The sequence below is a fragment of the Mustelus asterias genome, unplaced genomic scaffold, assembly GCF_964213995.1.
Source record: "Mustelus asterias unplaced genomic scaffold, sMusAst1.hap1.1 HAP1_SCAFFOLD_388, whole genome shotgun sequence".
Taxonomy (NCBI): Eukaryota; Metazoa; Chordata; class Chondrichthyes; order Carcharhiniformes; family Triakidae; genus Mustelus; species Mustelus asterias.
The window spans coordinates 39,806-60,410 of NW_027590344.1; the positions used below are offsets into that span (position 1 = coordinate 39,806).

A 20,605-nucleotide genomic window follows, 5' to 3' on the forward strand; every position below is an offset into this window, starting at 1 on the left:
CCCCCATCCACCTCCTTGGTCACTTTCTCAAAAAACTCAATAAGGTTAGTAAGGCACGACCTACCTGCCACAAAACCATGCTGACTATCACCTATCAATTCATTACTCTCCAAATAACTATAAATCCTATCCCTTATAATTTTTTCCAACATCTTGCCGACAACAGAAGTGAGACTCACCGGTCTATAATTCCCGGGGAAGTCTCTGTTCCCCTTCTTAAACAATGGGACAACATTCGCTAACCTCCAATCTTCTGGTACTATACCAGAGGCCAACGACGACCTGAAGATCAGAGCCAGAGGCTCTGCAATCACTTCTCTTGCCTCCCAGAGAATCCTTGGATAAATCCCATCCGGACCAGGGGATTTATCTATTTTCAGACCCTCCAGAATATCCTGCACATCCTCCTTATCAACTGTAATACTGTCTATTCTACTCCCTTGCAACCCAGTGTCCTCCTCAGCTATATTCATGTCCCCTTGCGTGAACACCGAAGAGAAATATTGGTTCAATGCTTCACCAATCTCCTCCGGTTCCACACATAACTTCCCTCTGCCATCTGTAACTGGCCCTAAACTTGCCCTAACCAACCTTCTGTTCTTGACATACCTATAGAACGCCTTAGGATTCTCTTTAACCCTATCCGCCAAAGTCTTCTCATGTCCCCTTTTAGCCCTTCTAAGCTCGCTCTTCAACTCCCTCTTAGCCAATCTAAAGCTTTCTAGTGCACTACCCGAGTGCTCACGTCTCATCCGAACATAAGCCTCCTTTTTCTTTTTAACCAACAAAGAAACTTTTTTGGTGCACCACGGTTCCCTAGCCCTACCAATTCCTCCTTGCCTGACAGGGACATACCTATCACAGACTCGCAGTAGCTGCTCCTTGAAAAAACTCCACATGTCGGACGTTCCCAGTCCCTGTAATCTCCTAGTCCAACCTATGTTTCCTAATTCTCTCCTAATAGCCTCATAATTACCCTTCCCCCCAGCTAAAACCACTGGCCCGAGGTTCATGCCTATCCCTTTCCATCACTAAGGTGAACGTAACCGAATTGTGGTCACTATCACCAAAATGCACACCAACTTCCAAGTCTAGCACCTGGTCTGGCTCATTTCCCAGCACCAGATCCAATATAGCCTCACCTCTAGTTGGCCTGTCTACATACTGAGTCAAAAAACCTTCCTGCACGCTTTGAACAAAAACTGACCCCTCTAACGAGCTAGAGCTATAACAATTCCAGTCAATATTAGTCAAGTTAAAATCCCCCATAACAATTGCCCTATTACTTTCACTTCTAAGCAGGATTGACTCCGCAATCCTCACACAACTCTTCTCGATCCATATTCAATCTCCTCATGCCCCCCTCACGATATATTATCTTCCAAAACTTTGTGTTAAATGCGAATCTGGACCTCCGATCTTCACTGTCCTCAATTGTGCGGCACGGTAGCACAATGTCCATTGTGCGGCATGGTAGCACAATGTCCATTGTGCGGCACGGTAGCACAGTGGTTAGCACTGCTGCTTCACAGCTCCAGGGACCTGGGTTCGATTCCCGGCTTGGGTCACTGTCTGTGTGGAGTTTGCACATTCTCCTCGTGCCTGCGTGGGTTTCTTCCGGGTGCTCCGGTTTCCTCCCACAGTCCAAAGATGTGCGGGTTAGGTTGATTGGTCATGCTAAAATTGCCCTTAGTGTCCGGGGATGTGTAGGTTAGAGGGATTAGTGGTAAATATGTCGGGATATGGGGGTAGGGCCTGGGTGGGATTGTGGTCGGTGCAGACTCGATGGGTTGAATGGCCTCTTTCTGTGCTGTAGGGTTTCTAAGTTTCTAAGTTTTTAATTCAAACATCCATATAAGATGGAAAAATGTAACGTGCCAGCACAGACCTCGGACAGAATGCTGGAATCAATCATGTGATTGCAAAACTGAATATTTCCATTATAATATAAGGACGAACAGGATACTTACGAAAAAAGGTAACAGAGGCAGCATCACTTTGTGATGCGGAAAATAGGATTGAGAAATGTCTTGATGCTCTCAGAGGCTGTAAGGATCAACGTGGACTAAAGGAGAATCACTCAACTATTGTACATAGTTCATAAACCCATGCCATTAAAAAACATGCCAGCTGTTTGCTCACAAGACTGGTGGTCATACATTAGCAGCGAGAGAGGATAAAACATCTACCCGGAAACGGGAAATCCGGATAACTGCTCTCCAATTAGGACGATAAAACTATTGTTTTGCCGCTGTGATCAAATAAAGTTTCCCTAAGTATTCAGAAGGTCGATATATGACCTATGTTTTAGATGATGAGGCCGTGTGCATTGCACACAGTTGTGTTCACACTAACACAGTGACTAAGGGAAATGTGAGGAGGGCAGATGGGAAATTAAAAGTGTCAGGGAATGTGCAGGAAATGTCATATTGAGTACAATCTGGGACAATTGTAGATCATAAACTTTGTCAGAAGAACAGAAACACGGGCTGTTGTTTAAATGTAGAGGGACTACAGAAAATTACAGTGGAGAAGAGCTTGTTTTTTTCATACATGGATCAGGAAATGTCATCTTACATATACAGCAAAAAATTGAATGTTGACCTTTACTCAAAAAGGACTGCAGCTCACATCGAGGGAACTCCTGCTACAACAGGCCAGTGCATTGGTGAGGCCGCATCCAGAGTTGTTGCGGACAATTTCTCTTATTTACAGTAATAAACTGAGTAATTTGAGCCCATACCAATGGGAATTTAGAGGAAAGAGAACGAATCTTACGGACAAATGTCATATTCTGACCTTTTCAATATCATAGGATATTGTCATTCATGGGACAACCAAGAATTACGGGAAACCGTTCCAAAATAACATGAGAAAACTTCAGATTCTGTGTGGATAAAAGTATGGAGTCCGAATGTCAATTTACCAATGATGACGAATTACAAATGTCAATAGAGGCAAGAACAGTAAGGGGGATAAACACACTCTGATGTGGTGCAGGCTGACCAGTGTGTGCTGAATTAGATATGGTGGCTGCGAGAATTCACCCCAAACAACGACAGATGTGCGTCATGTTGCTCATTGGAAAATGACCATCTTTGAGTGAATGCAGCTTCAACTTAGCACTCATGAGAAATGGCGTGGAACTTTATTTCTAACTTAAAAACAGAGCTAAAAAATAGGTTAGAACAACAGGGACTTAACACAGGTGGCGTCATCTGTTTGTTCAAAATTTCAAAAAACACTGAATAATGATGTAATTTCTATACCCAGTGGACATTCCGCAGAGTATAAGTTAAAGGCTTCCTGAAAACTACTCAAAGTTTATCTGAGGCAGATTTCCACCAGTCTACAGCGAGATAGACTTCTACACGGAATGCAATGCATCGTCCAATAGATTGGGTCATGAAAATATTCTATACGGTCATTGCTGTCTTTGGTGTTCCTGGTAAATCACACATCCATTGAAATTGTGTGAATCTATGTGTGAGTCTGTGCCTGTTTTTAATCTGTTCAATGTGCCAATTGCTGTTTAATGTGTTATACGCTGATCTGATGCTGACCATTGTGCAGATATCTGTGATATTTTCCCAATCGCTTGCATGATTTAATTCTGGTTCCTGCACGGAAAATCAAACTGGCCACAATTCCGATCAATTATAAAGCGATTATTTCTTGAGCCCCACAGTGGGTACTGTTGAATTAGATATCAGAACACGGAAAGTTTCTGAGGGCAAGTTACAATACAGGTATCTGTGATTGTGTGTAAGATTGGCACTAACTGGAGGGGACACTGACCATGCAAAATCTGGGCTCTGAGTCACGGGGAAATTGTGCTGATTGTGACTATCAGAACATGTGAGAATGGAACAGGAGTATTGCATTCATACCTTCCCCACTATTCAATAAGATCACGAGTGACATGAATTTTTCTCAATTCGAATTTCCTCCCGTCTGGCACTAACACTTTAGTCGTTTATTTATCAAATAAATCTACTGAAATCAGCATTGAATATATTGAATTTCACAACAGCTACGGCTTTCTGAGAAACAGACTCGGCAGACAAATCACTTTCTGTGATTGATAGAAATAATCTCTAAACATCCCAAAACCAAGTGAGACCTCTTCTTTTGACTTGGGACCTCCATTTGTAGTCTCCCTTCTACGAGGAGACTCCCACTTGGTACCCATCCTTTCACGAGCCCTCAAGATCTCAAAAACATTAAAGTAAAATACCGCTGATGCTGAAAAACAGGCATTGAAACAGCAAATGTGGAAACATCTCAACCAGTCTGGCAGCGATGGCACATTATCACGTTGTTTGTGGGAGTGTAATGAGATGAGTTTGCTGAGCACAACAGGAGACCTACCAGGGAGAAGAGAAAAGCAGATTCAGGAATGCGGTTTTCCACGACTTGTGGAGAGTGGGGAATGGAGGCGGGAATAAGAGCCATGCAAGGATCTATCAGAGACAATATAGGTCTAGATCCTGGTTCAGGGCCACTCGCTTACCTGGAAAGAGTAGGAAGAGGGATCCAGGGAAGTTTTGGGGATTTTGAAATTAAAACAATTCCTGTCATCGCAGGAAAGTTCGAAGTTAAATGGTTGGTGATGGAGTTTACTTAGAGATTGGGCCAGGACAGATGGTGAGACTTCCGTGTTATTTGAAGTTTTATTAATCCTACTGAAACTAATTACAATAGGGAAGTCAATTCTTCATATTTCTAACATTATCAATGCAAGAAGTCAGGCTATTTATTTGGCAATATGTTTCAATGTTGATGAGGTTTATTAATATTTTTAGAATTTATCAATATTTGTAAGAGTTGTGGTTTATTAATGATGGTGTGGTTTGTTGAATCAGTTGCTTTTATTAACGTAGAAAGGAATAATGGCATTGAAAATTGTATATTGCGCAATTATGTTTACTATCAGCAGTGTTCAAGTGATCAACTGCAATGAACAGTAAACAGCAGAAGCAGCATCTCTGGAATGGGCCATCATCATCTCAGAGATAATTCGGCCACAGTCAACGTTTATTCCCAGCAAAGGGAGAGGAAGAGAGAACAGTTACAGAGCTCACTGTGTACCGAAAAAGACAGGGATTAAGTTCAATAAGAAAAAGTAAGAAAATATCGAGAATGGGGTGTGGAGTGGACTGCCTGCAGTGGTAGTGGAGTCAGACACTTTAGGAACATTTAAGCGGTTATTGGAATCGGCACATCGAGCACACCAGGATGATAGGGAGTGGGATAGCCTGATCTTGGTTTCAGAGAAAGCTCGGCACAACATCGTGGGCCGAAGGGCCTGTTCTGTGCTGTACTGTTCTATGTTCTATGTTAACATGACGAAGGACCAGATTCACTGTCAAAGCGAAGAGAACTTACAAACAACTCAAATAAGAGAAGCAAAGAGAAAGCGGGATAAAATAATGGCTTCTTGCTGTAAGATAATATCACAGTTTTAGTTTGAATAACAGATAGTAAGAGGACGATTGGGACGAATGGTGGGGCGGGGGATGATTTATGATTGGCGATAGAGGTCATAGTTACCATCAAATGAAGAGTTAACATTCACTTTTAAGAGGGGAGACTGAAAATCTCAAGTACCCAATACCAACCAAGCCATCCACCTATGGGACTCATGCAACCTCAGTTTAGATTCTTATCTGTAACTCTTCCCCTCCACCATCACCCACCTCACTGTCAGTTCAAGAAGGCCGATCACCTTCTCAAAGGCAACATGGGCTTTCACGAAAAGTGTTGGTCTTATCAGAGGCGTGCCTCCGCCATGAAATAATATGTTAATAAGAGTTGCTGTGTCATTTCCATGTTCTGTTCCCTTGTCTGTCTACAGTTAATTTAATGGCGATTCTGGTCCTGCTCCGGGGGAAGTGTGACCTCTCCAGCTGCACCACTCGCTACCTGGTCGCCATGGCAGCCGGGGATCTGATGGTTATTATCATTGAGATCATACTGCGGCGGTTCCGTTTCTATTATTACCCACGGTGTTTGCTGGACTTGACCCCCGTGTGCAGTGTTGTTAATGTCATTCGCCGTGCAGCAATAGACTGTTCTGTCTGGTTCACCGTCATGTTCACCTTTGATCGATTTATCGCCATTTGTTCCCAGAAGCTGAAAGTTAAATATTGCACGGAGAAAACTGCGGCTGTGGTTCTTGCAACAACAACCATTCTACTCTGTCTAATAAATGTGCCTCATTACTTAAGATTTGAACCCAGTAAAGTAATCAACAATATATCGTGGTACTGTAAAAATAAGAGAATCTTTTACACTGATCCTAGATGGCGGGGGTTCACTAACTTTTCAACAGCATTAACTCCAATGATCCCATTCGCAGTAATTCTGATCCTTAACGCTCTGATTTTCCGACGCATTTTAATGGCCAGCCGAGCTCGCACGTCACTGAAGGATCAGAGCAAGGGAGACAAACACAGTGACCCAGAGATGGAGAGTAGAAAGAAGTCTATTATTTTACTCTTTGCCATATCCAGCAACTTCATAATTCTGTGGTTATTCTATGTTTTATATATGCTTGGTGTGCCAGAACTATTTTTAGATGACAGTGGTTTTGATATCTTTCAGGACATCGCCTATATGCTGCAGATTTTAAGCTGCTGCACAAACACCTTTATTTATGTGGCCACTCAGCCCAAATTCAGAACAGAGTTAAATAAAATGCTGAAATATCCGTTTGTAACGATTGCTCAGTACATTGATTGAAACAACAGTTTTAAAAAATCCATCATGTAAGGGACAGGAACATGGTGGCCCTGTGAGCAGAGATATGACAGATATCCAGCTCAAGAAGAGCAAGATGAAACTGGGGAGGAGGTGACGTAAAGTGTCTGCAGGAATGAACTGCATTAGAGGGATGTGCGCGGCGCAGGGAGAGAGAGAGAGAGAGAGAGAGAGCGGAAGAACCAGAGCTCTACTTCTACAAGGAGGTCAGACAAGGCGAGGAGAAGCCGCGAAGGACAAGAGGTGAACTTGACATAACCCAGAATAAAGAGATCAGAAACAACGTCTCTCCTGAATTTATTGATTTAAACAGTTCCTAAACTTGACAACTGCGGAAAGGGAGGTTGTTAATTTCTCATTTCAGGGTATCCCCTGGACCGAGGGGGCTTTTTAGCTGTCAGCATGTTCCCGTTTCTGCGATTCTGTTCTGTGAAGAGGACAAGTGAGTGGCTTTCTAAATGACAGTAATGTTGCAGAAACAGATAAAGGGAGAGAGGGAAAGATAAAGAAAAAGAATCAGGGAGAGAGATAGAAACGGCTGGATGTTGTGTGTTAGAGGCAGAGGGAGCGGTGAAAGCCTCGAGTGAGGTGTGGGGGGCCTAAATGGGGGACAGGGTCTCCATTTAATTCTGAGGGTCCCGGGATTTCACTGTCACAGCCTCACTCTGCCTCACTCTGTTCCTCTGTATACTAATTGACCACATTTAAAATGCACTCCACACTGTTGATTGCATCTTGTGGGATCTTGCTCACCACCAGGGGCTTCACTTTAAAAAAGCCATCATGCTTTTCATGACGGACGTTTACCCTTTGAGGGACTGAAGGGATATATCCAGACTTGAGAAAATGCCCACTGATACAGAGGTGTGTGTGTCTGTGTGTGTGCTTGTCTGTTTTTCAGGCCGTGTGTCTTGGTGTGTTTTAATGTATGTGCGTGTGTCTGCGTGTGACAGTGTTTGTGTGTCTGTTTGTGTGCATGTGTCTATGTTTGTGCGTGCTGCACGTTGCTGTGTGTTTGTCTCAGTGTCAGTGTATGCATCACTGTGCGATTGTACTTGCGTGTGTTGGTGTGTGTGTGTGTGCGCACCTGTGTGTGCGTGTGAGCCCGCCTGTGTATGTGTCCCAGTATCTGTGTGTGTGCCTCAGTGTTGTGTCTCCATGTGTGTCTGTTTGCGTCTCAGTGCGTGTGTCTCAGTGTTTGTGTTTGTCTGTGTGCTTGTCTGTGTGCGTGTGTCTCTGTGAGTGCATCTCTATGCGTGTGACTGTGTGTGAGTGTGTGCGTTTTTCTAGGTGTGTATTTTGTGTCTGTGTTCATGTGTTTGTGTGTGTGCATGCGTGTGTGTCTATGTCTCAGTTTATGTTTCTGTGTGTACAGCTTTATGTGTTCCGTGTGTTTGTGTGTATGTGTCTTCTTGTGTGTGCCTATATATATATATATGTGTATGTATGTGTGTTAGTTTGTCTCAGTGCGTTTGTGTGTGCATGCTTGTCTGCATGTGGGTGTGACGGGAGACAGAGTGAGGGAAGACAGTGAGGGGCGACTTTGAGGCATCGCACAGTGCGGGAATAATGCGAAGGGAAAAAGAGTGAGGGGGAGAGAGTGAGATGGAGAGATCAAGGCGGAATAGCGCAAGAGGAGGATAGAGCGACGGGTAAAGAGTGTAACGGGAAAAGAGTTGTGGAGAATGTGAGGGAAGAGAAAGTGAGGGGGAGAGTGAGTGAGTGGGAGAAGGGTTTTAGGGTGCGAAGGAACAGTGTGATAGGACAGAGTAAGATGGGGAGGGAATAAAGGAGTTGAGGGAGTGAGATACTGGGTAAGGGACGAGCAGATGGGAGAGAGATTGTTGAGGTGAGAGGGGAGCTAACAGAAAGCAGAATATACTGGCCAGTTTGAATTTAATCTCAATTCATGAATTCTAACTTTCTATCTGAAGGAATTCACATCTGAGGAGTCCAGTTAAAAATCCCAGTGACCCTCCCACTGTGATGTTGCTGAAGATGCTGTATTTAGTAAGTGGAAATATTATATCTCACAATGAGAAAATTAAATTTAATGCAGATTTCTAGAGCAAGCAAATCCTAATTGAGTTAAGAAGAATAAAACTGTACACAATGTTCCAGGTCTGGTCTGGCCAAGGTTCTGTGCAATTGCAGCAAGACATCTTTACTGCTTTACACAAATCCCCTTGCGATGAAGGCCAACGGACCATTAACCTTGCTAAATGATTGCGGTCCCTGTATGCTAGCTTTTAGAGTCCCATGAACAAGGAAACCCAGAACTTTCTGGACATCATCTATTTCCAATTTTGCACCATTGCATAATTACCTTGTTTCTCTGTATTTTCTACCAAAATTGGAGAACTAGACACTTATTCCCGTTATATTCCATCTGCCCTGTCCTTGCCCATTTACACAGCCTGTCCAAATCCCGCTGAAGAGCCATCACAAGTGTGTGTGTGCGTGGGTGGGTGGGTGTGTGTTTGTGTGGCTTCAAGGTGATTTAAACAAGTTGATTAAGTGGGCAAATACATAGGGAATGCAATGTAACGTAGATAAAAATGGTATAATGTAATTAAATGTGAATTTATCCATTTTGGATAGAGAAACAGAATTGTATAGTATTCTTTAAATGGTGACATAATAAATTTTAGAAAATTCAGAAATCAAATTCACAACAAAGTGTTGGATTGGACATGTTCAATTATAAACCCAGGATTAAAGTTCAAACATACAATATGTTCACACTCCTCATTAGTGTCCTCACAGTTACTTCCCTGCCTACCTTAATATCATTAGCAAATTTATAATTGATAGATATCGTTCCTTCGTCCAACTTACAGATATAGGAACTGCAGCACAGATCATCGTTACGTATACCATTAAAAAGTGGATGGAGAAAATCACAAGGAGCACCAATCAGACCGAGAACAGGATAATAAAAGTACTGAATAACAGAAAGTGCGTATTCGATCCGTGTATTCATCCATCTGGCTGTAGTGGCAGGATGAAGCCACACTGATAAACCCCTTTCCAATGTTGTAACTTTCGAATCTATTGTTCTGAGATCCTGATCCATTGCTGTTTCATCCCAAACTATTGTTCTCAGATTCTCATCCATTGCTGAACCGTTCCAAATTATTGCTGTCAGAATAGATCAATTGTTGTCATCTTTCAAACTACAGTTCCAATCCCTCCCATAACTCTCACTTGAGCCACCATTTCCTGTTGCTGCTGTTACCAGTTCATAACTTATCGAGGTGACTCCCTTATTAATGAAACAATGAAGCTCTCCCGTGAGGCATAATTGTCACGAATCCATGGAGAATGAAATTAATTTCTGTCACTAAACAAACAGGTTACGTTAACCCGTTTTGATTTTTGGATTCCAGGGCTTCCAAAACAACAATGGTCAGTTGACTGTCGGTGACTAGTTTAACATTATTTAATATAGTTATTGATAGCAAACAGTTTGGCTGCAGCAAATTATCTGCATTGCCGAGACAAATCGACAGTTGACAGCTGATCACTGATCCGAGAGGAGCACCGAGAGAGTGGCAAGGAATGCACACTTTTTTTTCCTGCATTCTCCAGGCACATCATGTGTCACCACTTTGATATTTGACATCAAAACGGTATATTCCCTGAGACAGATTGGACAGCCAACCGCATTCAGGATCAGCATATTTGCATCATCGACTCTACCCACCATCATGTGCCCCCCACCCCTCAACGTCCCCTCCCAGTCCCCCCCCCCTCCGCCACCCACCCCCCTCCCCTCCCAAGAAAAATTACCATTCACTTTCCCCTTGCCCTATTGTATGTCGCCACTCAGGCTGAATCTCTGTGCCTGGTTTGTCGCAAACCTCAATCCAGACATCTATTCACAAAGGTCACCTAAAAATGGGGTGTGGGGTTTCTTTAGGAGGGGGGTCCGAGTGTAAGTGAGTTGATAGAGTGGAAGTAAGATGACAGAGACTGAAAATGCATGGGCATTAACACAAACTAGCGGAAATGTTCGACGTGGAGGAATATGAGAGGGGCGATTAATTCTGGGGTCGAATGGCAAAACGTTGGAGTGTCAATTTGAGGTGAATTGAGACCAATTTAGTCCAGCATCCTTAAGGAAGATAACTGATGAGAGTTCAAATAATTAACAAAAAAAGCAGAGTCAATTGCTTCGAGATACATTGAAGTGAAATTCAATGATATTCAATCCCACCAAGGCCCTATCCCTGTAACTCCATATGACTACCCTGCGAGTCCCTCTGATATTAAGTGGCAATTGAGCATGGCCAATCATCCTAACTCGCGCATCTCTGGCACGTGGGAGGAAACCGGAGCCCCCGGAGGTAACCCACGCAGACATGGGGAGATTGTACAGACTCCATACAGACAGTCACCCGAAGCCGATATTGAACACGGGCCCCCGGCGGTGTGAGGCAGCAGTGTTATCCACTGTGCCACCGTGCCGCCCCTGTGAGACTGCAAATCCCAAACGTAACCATAAGACCATAAGACATAGGAGCGGAAGTAAGGCCATTCGGCCCATCGAGTCCACTCCACCATTCAATCATGGTTGATTTCAACTCCATTTACCCGCTCTCTCCCCATAGCCCTTAATTCCTCGAGAATAACCGGGTGAATGGCTTCCCAAAAGGAAAATCAAATGTGAAACTTCGATTCTGCAAGGACAGAAATATTTTTTTGCAATGTATGATCTGGTACATGTAAGGAATTTAGGGGATGGTTCCGATGAGTCCATGGCATTGTTATGAAAGAAAAAAACATGACCGGTTTCTTACAAGGCAAATTTCAGGCAAAAGCGCTAAACAGAGAAATATCGAAACCAAAAGTAGGAGTTCGCCATTCGGCCGCTTGAGCCTGCTCCGCCATTCATTTCGATAATGGCTGATCATCAAATTCAATATCATGAACCCCCACCCCGCCCTCCCTCCTCCCCCCTCCCGACCTACCACCCCCACCCCCCCCCCCCCCCCCCGCCCCATCAATATACCTTGTCCCCTTCCGCCGCAAGAGCTGCATCTCATTTCTTCTTGAAATCAGACAAAGTTTTGGTCTCAATTACAATCGGTTGTACTGAACTCCACATGCTCACCACCTTCTGGGTGAAGAAAACTCTCCTCACCTTAGCTCTGAAAGGTTTAACCCGTATCCACAAACTATGACCCTAGTTCTGGACCTCCCCCCATTACAGAGATTCTTTCGGAATCAACCCTGTCTAACGCTATTTGAATTTTATAAATTTCTCTGAGATCCCCTCGCACTCTTTTAAATTCAAGGGAATCTAATCCTCACCGGCTTAATCTCTCGTCATATGGCAGACCTGTCATAGAGCCGTAGAGGTTTACAGAATCGAGACAGGCCCTTGGGCCCAAATTGTCCATGCCGCCATTTCTTAAACCCCTAAGCTAGTCCCAATTGCCCACATTTGGCCCATATCCCTCTGTACCCATCTTAGCCATGTAACTTCCTGAACGCTTTTTAAAAGACAAAGTTGTACCTGCCTCTACTACTAACTCGGGCAGCTTATTCCAGACACTCACCACCCTCTGTGTCAAACAAAAGTCCATCTAGGCCCTTTTGCATCATCTATCCCCTCTCACCTTAAACCAATGCCCTCTAGTTTTAGACTCCCCTACCTTTGGGAAAAGATATTGACTATCCAGCTGATCTATGCCCCTCATTATGTTATATACTTCTATTAGATCTCCTCCAAGCCTCCTACGCTCCAGGAGAGAAGTCCCAGTCTATCCAGCCTTTTCTTATAACTGAAACATCTAGTCCCGTCGCATCCTAGTGAGGCTTTTCTGCACTCTTTCCAGTTTAATAATATACTTTCTAGATTTGGGTGACCAGACCTGTACACAGTGTTCCAAGTGTGGCCTCACCAATGTCTTGTCCAACTTCAGCAATTCGCCCCAACTCCTGTATTCAGTGTTCTGACTAATGTATACTCTGTGACTCCGCTGCCGCACACACACTCACTCCCTCATTCCCACACACTGTAACACTCACACACCCACTACAGTATAAACTTACACTCTCCAACCGCCCCCTCCCCACCAAATACAAACTTACCCGTTCACGCACTCTCTCCCTCACTCCCACACACAGCAACGCTCACACCCTCACTACAGTATAAATTTACACTCTCCAACTCCCCCTCAAAATGCACACTCATCCGCTCACACATTCGCTCCCTCACTCCCACACACAGCAACACTCACACCCTCACTACAGTATAAATGTACACTCTCCAACTCCCCCATCAAATTCACACTCACCCGCTCACAAACTCAGTCGCTCTCTTACCCCACACGTAATCACTCACTGTCTGACTCAGACAGATGCACACGAACAATCTAGAGTCTCACTCTCTCTTCCAGTTACAGTCACACTCAAGCTTTCTCTGCAACACACTCACTTCCTCAATGCAACACAACCACAAACCGAATCTCTCATTCCCACACACAAATAGAGACTAACCACCTCACTCACTTACATAGATACACTCTAACAAGCACAGACAAAACAGCAAGTCTATATCCCTCTCACACTCATGCATGCACTCCCAATTTCACATGCAAGCCAACATTCACAAACACACACAAACACTGTCTTTGTCTTTTCCCACGCTCACAGACACACACACACATTTCTCTCTTGCACACTTTTCTCTCACACGTACAATCACACTCATTTTCACATTCCCACAATCTCTAACCCACACTCGCACATGTCCTGTCTCTGGTCTTTCTGACACAACACACACACACACATGCACGCACACGGCAGAGTTTATTTTCTTTTGTTCAGATGCAATATTCCCAGGCAACTGTGAATGGAGCAGTAACGCTGAACATTAAAATAGCTTTTTAATTAAAGTGTTTACTTTGTTCTATGTCCAGTGTCTATGTGACTGTGTATTTCACTTTCTTGCAACTAACCTATTTACTGGTTTGATACTAACACGTGGAACATGTGGTCTCTCCAAATGTGTCACCTTCCAGTTAGTGGCCATGGCACAGCAGAACTATTTGTCATTATTTTCGACGTGATAATGAAGCAGATTCCGCATGTTTACCTTTTACATTTTTTATTATTTGCTGCACTCTCTCAAAGTGTGCAATATCCACAGTACAATTCTTCATACAGCCACGGGCTGTTCTGTCTAGTTCACCGTGACTTTCACCTTTGATAGATTTGTAGCCAGATGTTGCAGAAAGCTGAGAAGTAAATACTGCACCGTGAAATCCGCAGCGGTGACTCTGGGAACAGTAACTGGGTTGAGCTGTTCAAAAAAAAATGTTCTGGTGTTTTACGTTCACAGGTTCATATGCATTTATAAAAAGACTATGGCTTTGTAGACTTACAGGCGGCTTTATAAGCTCCCCTACATCTAGTTTGTGGGCATCAATCGAATTGCTGCAATATATTTTAACACCTTGTATTCCACTTGGCCTGATTATAATGCTCAATACCTTCACCGTCAGAAACATTTTAGTGACCAGCAGAGCCCGCAGGAGACTCCGGGCTCAGAGCATTGAGAAGACTCACCTAGACCCAGAAATGGAGAATAGGAGGAAATCTATCAATTTACTGTTTGCTATATCAGCGAATTGTATTCTGTTATGGGCATTGTTGGTGTTTTCTTCTATACAGACACGCATGACATTTCTCCAGATTACGGATATTGCTGTGGGCTATTTTATCATGCAATTGGGGACCATGCTTCAACTTCTTAGTTGTGCACAAACAATTGCATCTGTGCAATAACACAGACAAAGTTCAGGCAGCAGGTGAAAACTATGCTAAAATACCCCTTCAGTAGAATTGTGAAATGTATCCAATGATTCGACTAGATGATTAATTGAAATTTCCAATGAAGTCAAGATCTAATTTTACTTGTAAATAGACCAATTCTTTTAAGTTGGAGACAGCGTGTGGTTGGTTTATGTCACTGTCCATGTGCACCAACTGTCCCTGAACTAATAGAACATGTGGTGCATCTTAATCTATAATAGGAAAGGTTGGCTGGGGGGGGGGGGGCGGGGGGCGGATGGTAGGTGAATGACAGAGCGGGGGGTGGGGGGGGAGTGGGGTGCAGAGCCTGTCATTGTGGTAACAGAATATCTCTATTGCAATAGAGATGGAATGCAGGCAAAATGATGGTAGCAGAGCAGGGCGGAGGATTGCCGCTAATCAAACAAAGCATGGAAGGTGCCAGCACTGTGCTGGCAGAGCATGGGTCAGACCGCTATGTGTTTTCAGAGAGTAGGGCTGGGACCTGTCACTATGGTAACATGTTGATGACTATCTGTATTGGGGCACGTTTGGAATGATGTTAATCTCTTAGTAACACAATGCAAATTGTTCTGCCATTGTGGTGAAACGTGCAGCTGTGGGATATCTCTTTAGTTGCAGCGATGTGGTGTGGCAGTTTTCAGCTAGAATTGGAGGATCTGCTTATGTTAGTATGCGTTAACAATATTTCAGAGTCTATGTTAGATTTTGTGTCCAATAGATTCAGGGCCCCCATTAGTTTCAGCATCTTTGTCAGTATAAAGGTCTCTTTCAGTTGCAGCAACATGAATTGCAGTCTCACCGAATCGCCCCCATTCCAGACCCCTCCCCCTTCAATCACTGCAAATCACAAACACTTTTAGAACAGTACAATTGCATCTAATGGGAACTCTCTGCTTGGACATTGTCATGTGAGCGTACATTAAAGCAATGTAAATGCCATGCAGCTTACAGCTTCAGCTATGTCATTGGGGGGCTGCAGCTAAGCTGTGGCAGTCAGGTGATAGGGTTTGTTTCCTTTGGGCTTTCAGTTATGTTTTTGGAAACAGTTTATCTGCAAGCTAAGAAGCAGACTGATTTTCTCCCTGTTTTTGTTTCTATTTGTTTGGTTCTCCCGTAAAGGATCTGTGTTTTGGGAAAATAGATCCGACTTGAATTGAGGCCTAGACACACAGGCCTTGAATTGTGGCCGAGTCAGAAAGGCTGCATTATACCTCAGGTACAAAGAACAAATCCCTCTTCCCCCCCGCCCCACACCCTCCCCCACTCCTGGTGAAACTCAACAATCCTTTCCATCCACAAATCCCAGCGCCCTGTCTGAAAACACAAGCAGGACTCTGGGATGGAGAACAGGCCTTTCCCCAGGCTCAGGAATGTGAATTGGAGCTCCCTCTCCCTCCCAAGTACTTCGCAGTGAGAGGGAGACTGAGAATGTTACAAAGAGAAACTCAGTAAAAGTAGATTGAAGCGCTGCCCTGGGCTCTCACACACCACCGTGACATTACTGAGAGTAAAGCACAGGCACTGTCCAATTGGCCAATTAAACCGGGTCCCAATCGCAGCCTTTTTCATTCCAGGCCCTTGTGAGAACTCGATCGAAACATCCTCTCTGCAGCTCTGTTTCACCCTGTTCCTCGCTGTATCCCACCCTACCTTCCCTCAATCTTTTATGTTTAAAATGTGGACACTGTTGTAGTGTGAGGAATATGGGGCGGGGAGGAGACACAGAGCATGAGTGCACAGCAAGATCCCCCCCACACACACACAGAGTCTGAACATGTCCAGATACAATGTGATATTTAAGTATGGATTTCGGTAAAGCGAGTGGGCAATGAGGGGCCACACCTCTCCGTCACTCTCCCTCCCTCCACCCCGCTTCCTTCCACCCCTCCCCAATTAAAATAATGACAAGTCACTACAGGTTTGGTGCTGTCCCTATATTTGGCATGAACATGGAACGTTCCACTTCGAGCATAGTCACTCCTCTCTGTTGCCCCCCCTCAACCCCCTCCCTTCCCCATCAATCCCTCCCTTTCTCCCCTTCAGCCCCCCTCCACACCCATCTCCCGCCCTTCCCTGCCCCCTCCCCTGCCCCCCGACCTCCCCTCCCGTCCGCCCTGCCCCCCTTTCCCCCCTCCTCCCCTGCCCCCCTTTCCCCCACTTTCCCCCTACCCCCACCTCCCCCCTACCCCCCACCTTCCTCCCCCCTCCCCCATCCCCCTTCCTCCCCCCCCCTTCCTCCCTCCCCCCTCCTTCCCCCATCCCTCCCCCCTCATCCCTCCCCCCTCCCTCCCTCCCCCCTCCCCTCGGAATTACAAAGTGCAGCACAGTTTACCCACTCTGATTCTGAATGGAATTAGTGTCTGAGAACTGCACCAAATGTGCACATTAGTCTGCGGTCATCCCCAACCACAAGCTCCAGACAATATCTCCCATGGGAAATGAGGGAACAGAGTTTATAGAACATAGAACAGAGAAGAATACAGCACAAACAGGCCCTTCGGCCCACAAGTTGCGCCGGTCATGTCGCTACCTACCTCGGCTTATACATAGGCTTGCCTATAACCCTCAATCCTATTCAGTCCCATGTACTCATCCAGAAGTCTCATACAGTCTCATGTACAGTGTCTGGCGATAAAAGGGTTAATTCTCCAGCCAAGGTACCTGCTGCAAACTTCAATCCCTGTCAATATTGTTCAATATTCACACTGCAGTAACCGGTTCCCAGATGCAGACATGGGACTTACTGAACTTGTCTGAGGCTCACAGCGAGCAGCGCCTGCAGTAGCTGTGAGCCGCCAGCAGATGGTGGCATTGAATCACTTTAATCACCAGATAGTGAAAGAGGTTTTGAGGAGAGGCTGGTGGAGCCTTTAATTCATTCACAGAGACAGAGAGGAAACTCTGACAAGATTGACCATTCTGCCCTCTGCTGGGTACTGTCAGAATCACACACACTCTGTTCTCTCTCTGGAGAACGATCTCTGCTGCTCCGTTTTGAAAGGAGGTTGAATACTCTGTTGCTGAGAACACTGACATCACATTGCTGCTTAAATAATGGTTTGCAGCAATCTTTCCTTCAATGTGGAGACTAAAACTACAACAGTTTTCCAGCTGGGAAACCAGGTAAGCAGGGAAATCACTGCCAGGCTGGAGGGGCTGATGGAATAGGGAGGGAGAGGGGCAGGAATGAAGGGTTTGGAAGGAGCTGTCGAAGATCTTCACAATTCAGGATTTCACTGTAACCGGTGGAGCAGCAATGTTTATAGATTGAAATGTTCACAATGTCACTCTCAGTCCCGGTCTGGATCCCCGCAGCGACTCCAGGTGTGTCTCTCCACTTGGACTGAACTGATTTTGCCGCAGCCTGAAACAGATTAAAGATGAAACAGGAAATAAACAGATTGAAAAACAGAGTAAATAACAGGAGACTGGAGTTAATGGGACAAATCTTCTGGTCTCTGGATTGCCAGAGACCAGACACACATCCGAAGATGAACATCGGGACCCTGTGGATGTCCTGACGCACTGATCTATCTGGGAATTGTCCCAGAGGTATTAACTACTATTGGGGAACTCCCCTGCTGCAGTTGGAGTCAGATACTTGGGACAGATCCACAAAATTTACCTGGATAGTTACTCAGGTAATGTTAGACAGCTCACTACCTCGGCGAATACCTGAACAGCACAACCGAGTCCCCTAATCACTTCCCACTGATCCCCATACTACACCTCCCACAATCTGACTAGACCCACTCCCCCCAACTCATCCCTACCTCCCCTCCAGCCCGACTACCTCCCACTAGCCCTTGAACAAATCTGACTAAACCTCCCGACTTGGCCTCATCCTAACCCAAACTCTCCTGACATGGAAGATAGGAGCAGGAGGCGGCCATTTTCCCCTTTAAGCCTAATCCACCATCCATCAGAATCATGGCTGATCGTCCAACTCAATAGCCTAATCCTGCTTTCTCCCCATAACCTTTGATCCCGTTCGCCCCAAGTGCTATATCCAGCCGCCTCTTGAATACATTCTTGACCAAGCCCCTGACTTAAACTCATTACCCCAGAACCAACCCCAACCCACTACCCTCTTCAAAGCTGTTAACCAACCCCAAACCCCCACCACACTATCACATCTGTTTAGACTCCAACAACATGACCAACTCCCAGCCACCATCTAAACTCCGGATTAACCCTCCAACCCAACACAATACAACTCGTCCACTTCCCTGACATCCAGAACTAATCATCCAACCTCCCCCCAGATCCCTGACTGACTGCTCATCCAGCGACAAACCAACCCATTCACTCCCCCATCAACTAATACTTATGGAGTTCCCCGGGGTTACTGTGCTGTAAATAGGGTGTATGCTCTCTCTACCCTGACTCCACTCTGCTCTGATGAAGCTCCCCGGGGTCACTGTGCTGTAAATAGGGTGCGTGCTCTCTCTTCCCCAACTCTTCTCTACTCTGGTGGAGCTCCCCGGGGTCACTGGGCTGTAAATGGGGTGTGTGCTCTCTCTTCCCCGACTCGTAGTCATTGATAGAGTCATCGAGGTTTACAACATGGAAACAGACCCTTCGGCAATCTGTGTCCATGCCGCCCTTTTTCAACCCCTAAGCTAGTCCCAATTTCCTGCGTTTGGCATAGACTGTACTCTTATGGAGCGCTCTGTGGTCATTGTGCTGTAAATAGGGTATGTGCTCTCTCTTCCCCGACTCTACTCTGCTCTGATGGAGCTCCCCGGGGTCACTGTGCTGTAATTAGGGTGTGTGCTCTCTCCTCCCAGAATCTGCTCGGATGGAGCTCCCCAGGATCACTGTGCTGTAAATAGGGTGTGCGTTCACTCTTCCCCGACTCTACTCTGCTCTGATGGAGCTCCACGGGTCACTGTGCTGTAAATAGGGTGTGTGCTCTCTCTTCCCCAGATCTACTCTGGTGGAGCTCCCTGAGGTCAGCGTCCTGAAGATCCCAGAAGAAATATGCAGCAGTTTCAGGTTGGGGGAATTTTCACACATACAGGCAATCTGCTTACCATTGCTGCTGCTTGGAAAATTCAGGCCCATTTATATTTTAAATCCATTTACATTTTCATGATTACACTAAAAATTAACATAAACTCTCACCGCATCCACTCCAGACTCCTGCAGGTCAGTATGAGGCGGCAGAGAGCAGGGACAGATTGTTCTGTGAAGGAGTTTGATTCCAGGTCCAGAATCCTCAGAGAATGGTTTGTACAGAGAGCGGAGGCGAGATCCTCAGCACAAGAATCTGTGAGAGCGTTTTCTTCCAGACTGGAGACCAGAGAGAGGAATAACTGGAATCAGGCTCAATCCCCAGTGTTTTAAATAATACTGTTAATAACAATAATAATGTATTGTATCAGACATTCCAAAAACACAACTTGCATTCCAGTAGAATGAGGAAATATTCTTAACGCTGAAAATGAAATATAAATATAATTAACGGGAAATGCTCAGCAGGTTAGCTAAATATTTGTGAATAGAGAAACAGGGGTAAAGTTTGAGCTTCCATTGGAACTGGGAACGGGCAGTGAATTGACAGGTTTGAAGTGACAGAGGTGGGTGGCTGGGGAAGAAACAAAGAAAGGACAAACTGGAAATACAGGAGTGATTAAATTATAAAAGTGATGATGGGACAGGACCATAATCACAGGATCCCCATGTCCTTACTCGGAGTGGCTCGGGTGGGACATGGGATGGTCAGTGGTTTGGGAATGCAGTTTGTGGTGAGGTTGAAGATAATGGCTGTGATTTTACCTGAAGCTCTGAAGTCCCAGCATGGGGATTGGAAATGGGTGGTGTGTCCGTGTGGGCAGGATAGGCAGACTTATGAAGGTGATATTGTCAGAGGCGGACAATTAACGGCTGGGAGGCAGGGGGAGCTACCCACTGAGGCAGCCTGGGCAGGGGGCAGTCCCAGTTCAGGCAATGCTGGCACCATCTCCAAAGGCAGCAGGACTTTCAAACAGCAGCTCTGGAGGGAGCAGCGAGG

At 45.3% G+C, this 20,605-nt stretch overlaps 1 protein-coding gene across 1 annotated transcript in view; it reads right to left on the reverse strand.

Annotated features, from left to right (window-relative positions):
* Positions 1–17,865: 17,865 nt before the first annotated feature.
* The window catches only part of LOC144486544 (NACHT, LRR and PYD domains-containing protein 3-like), a 43,152-nt gene continuing 40,412 nt past the window's right edge, over positions 17,866–20,605 (reverse strand). The window contains exon 6 of the mRNA XM_078204594.1: positions 17,866–17,953. Coding sequence (XP_078060720.1) covers positions 17,866–17,953 — 88 coding nt within the window. The remainder of the gene's footprint in view (positions 17,954–20,605) is intronic.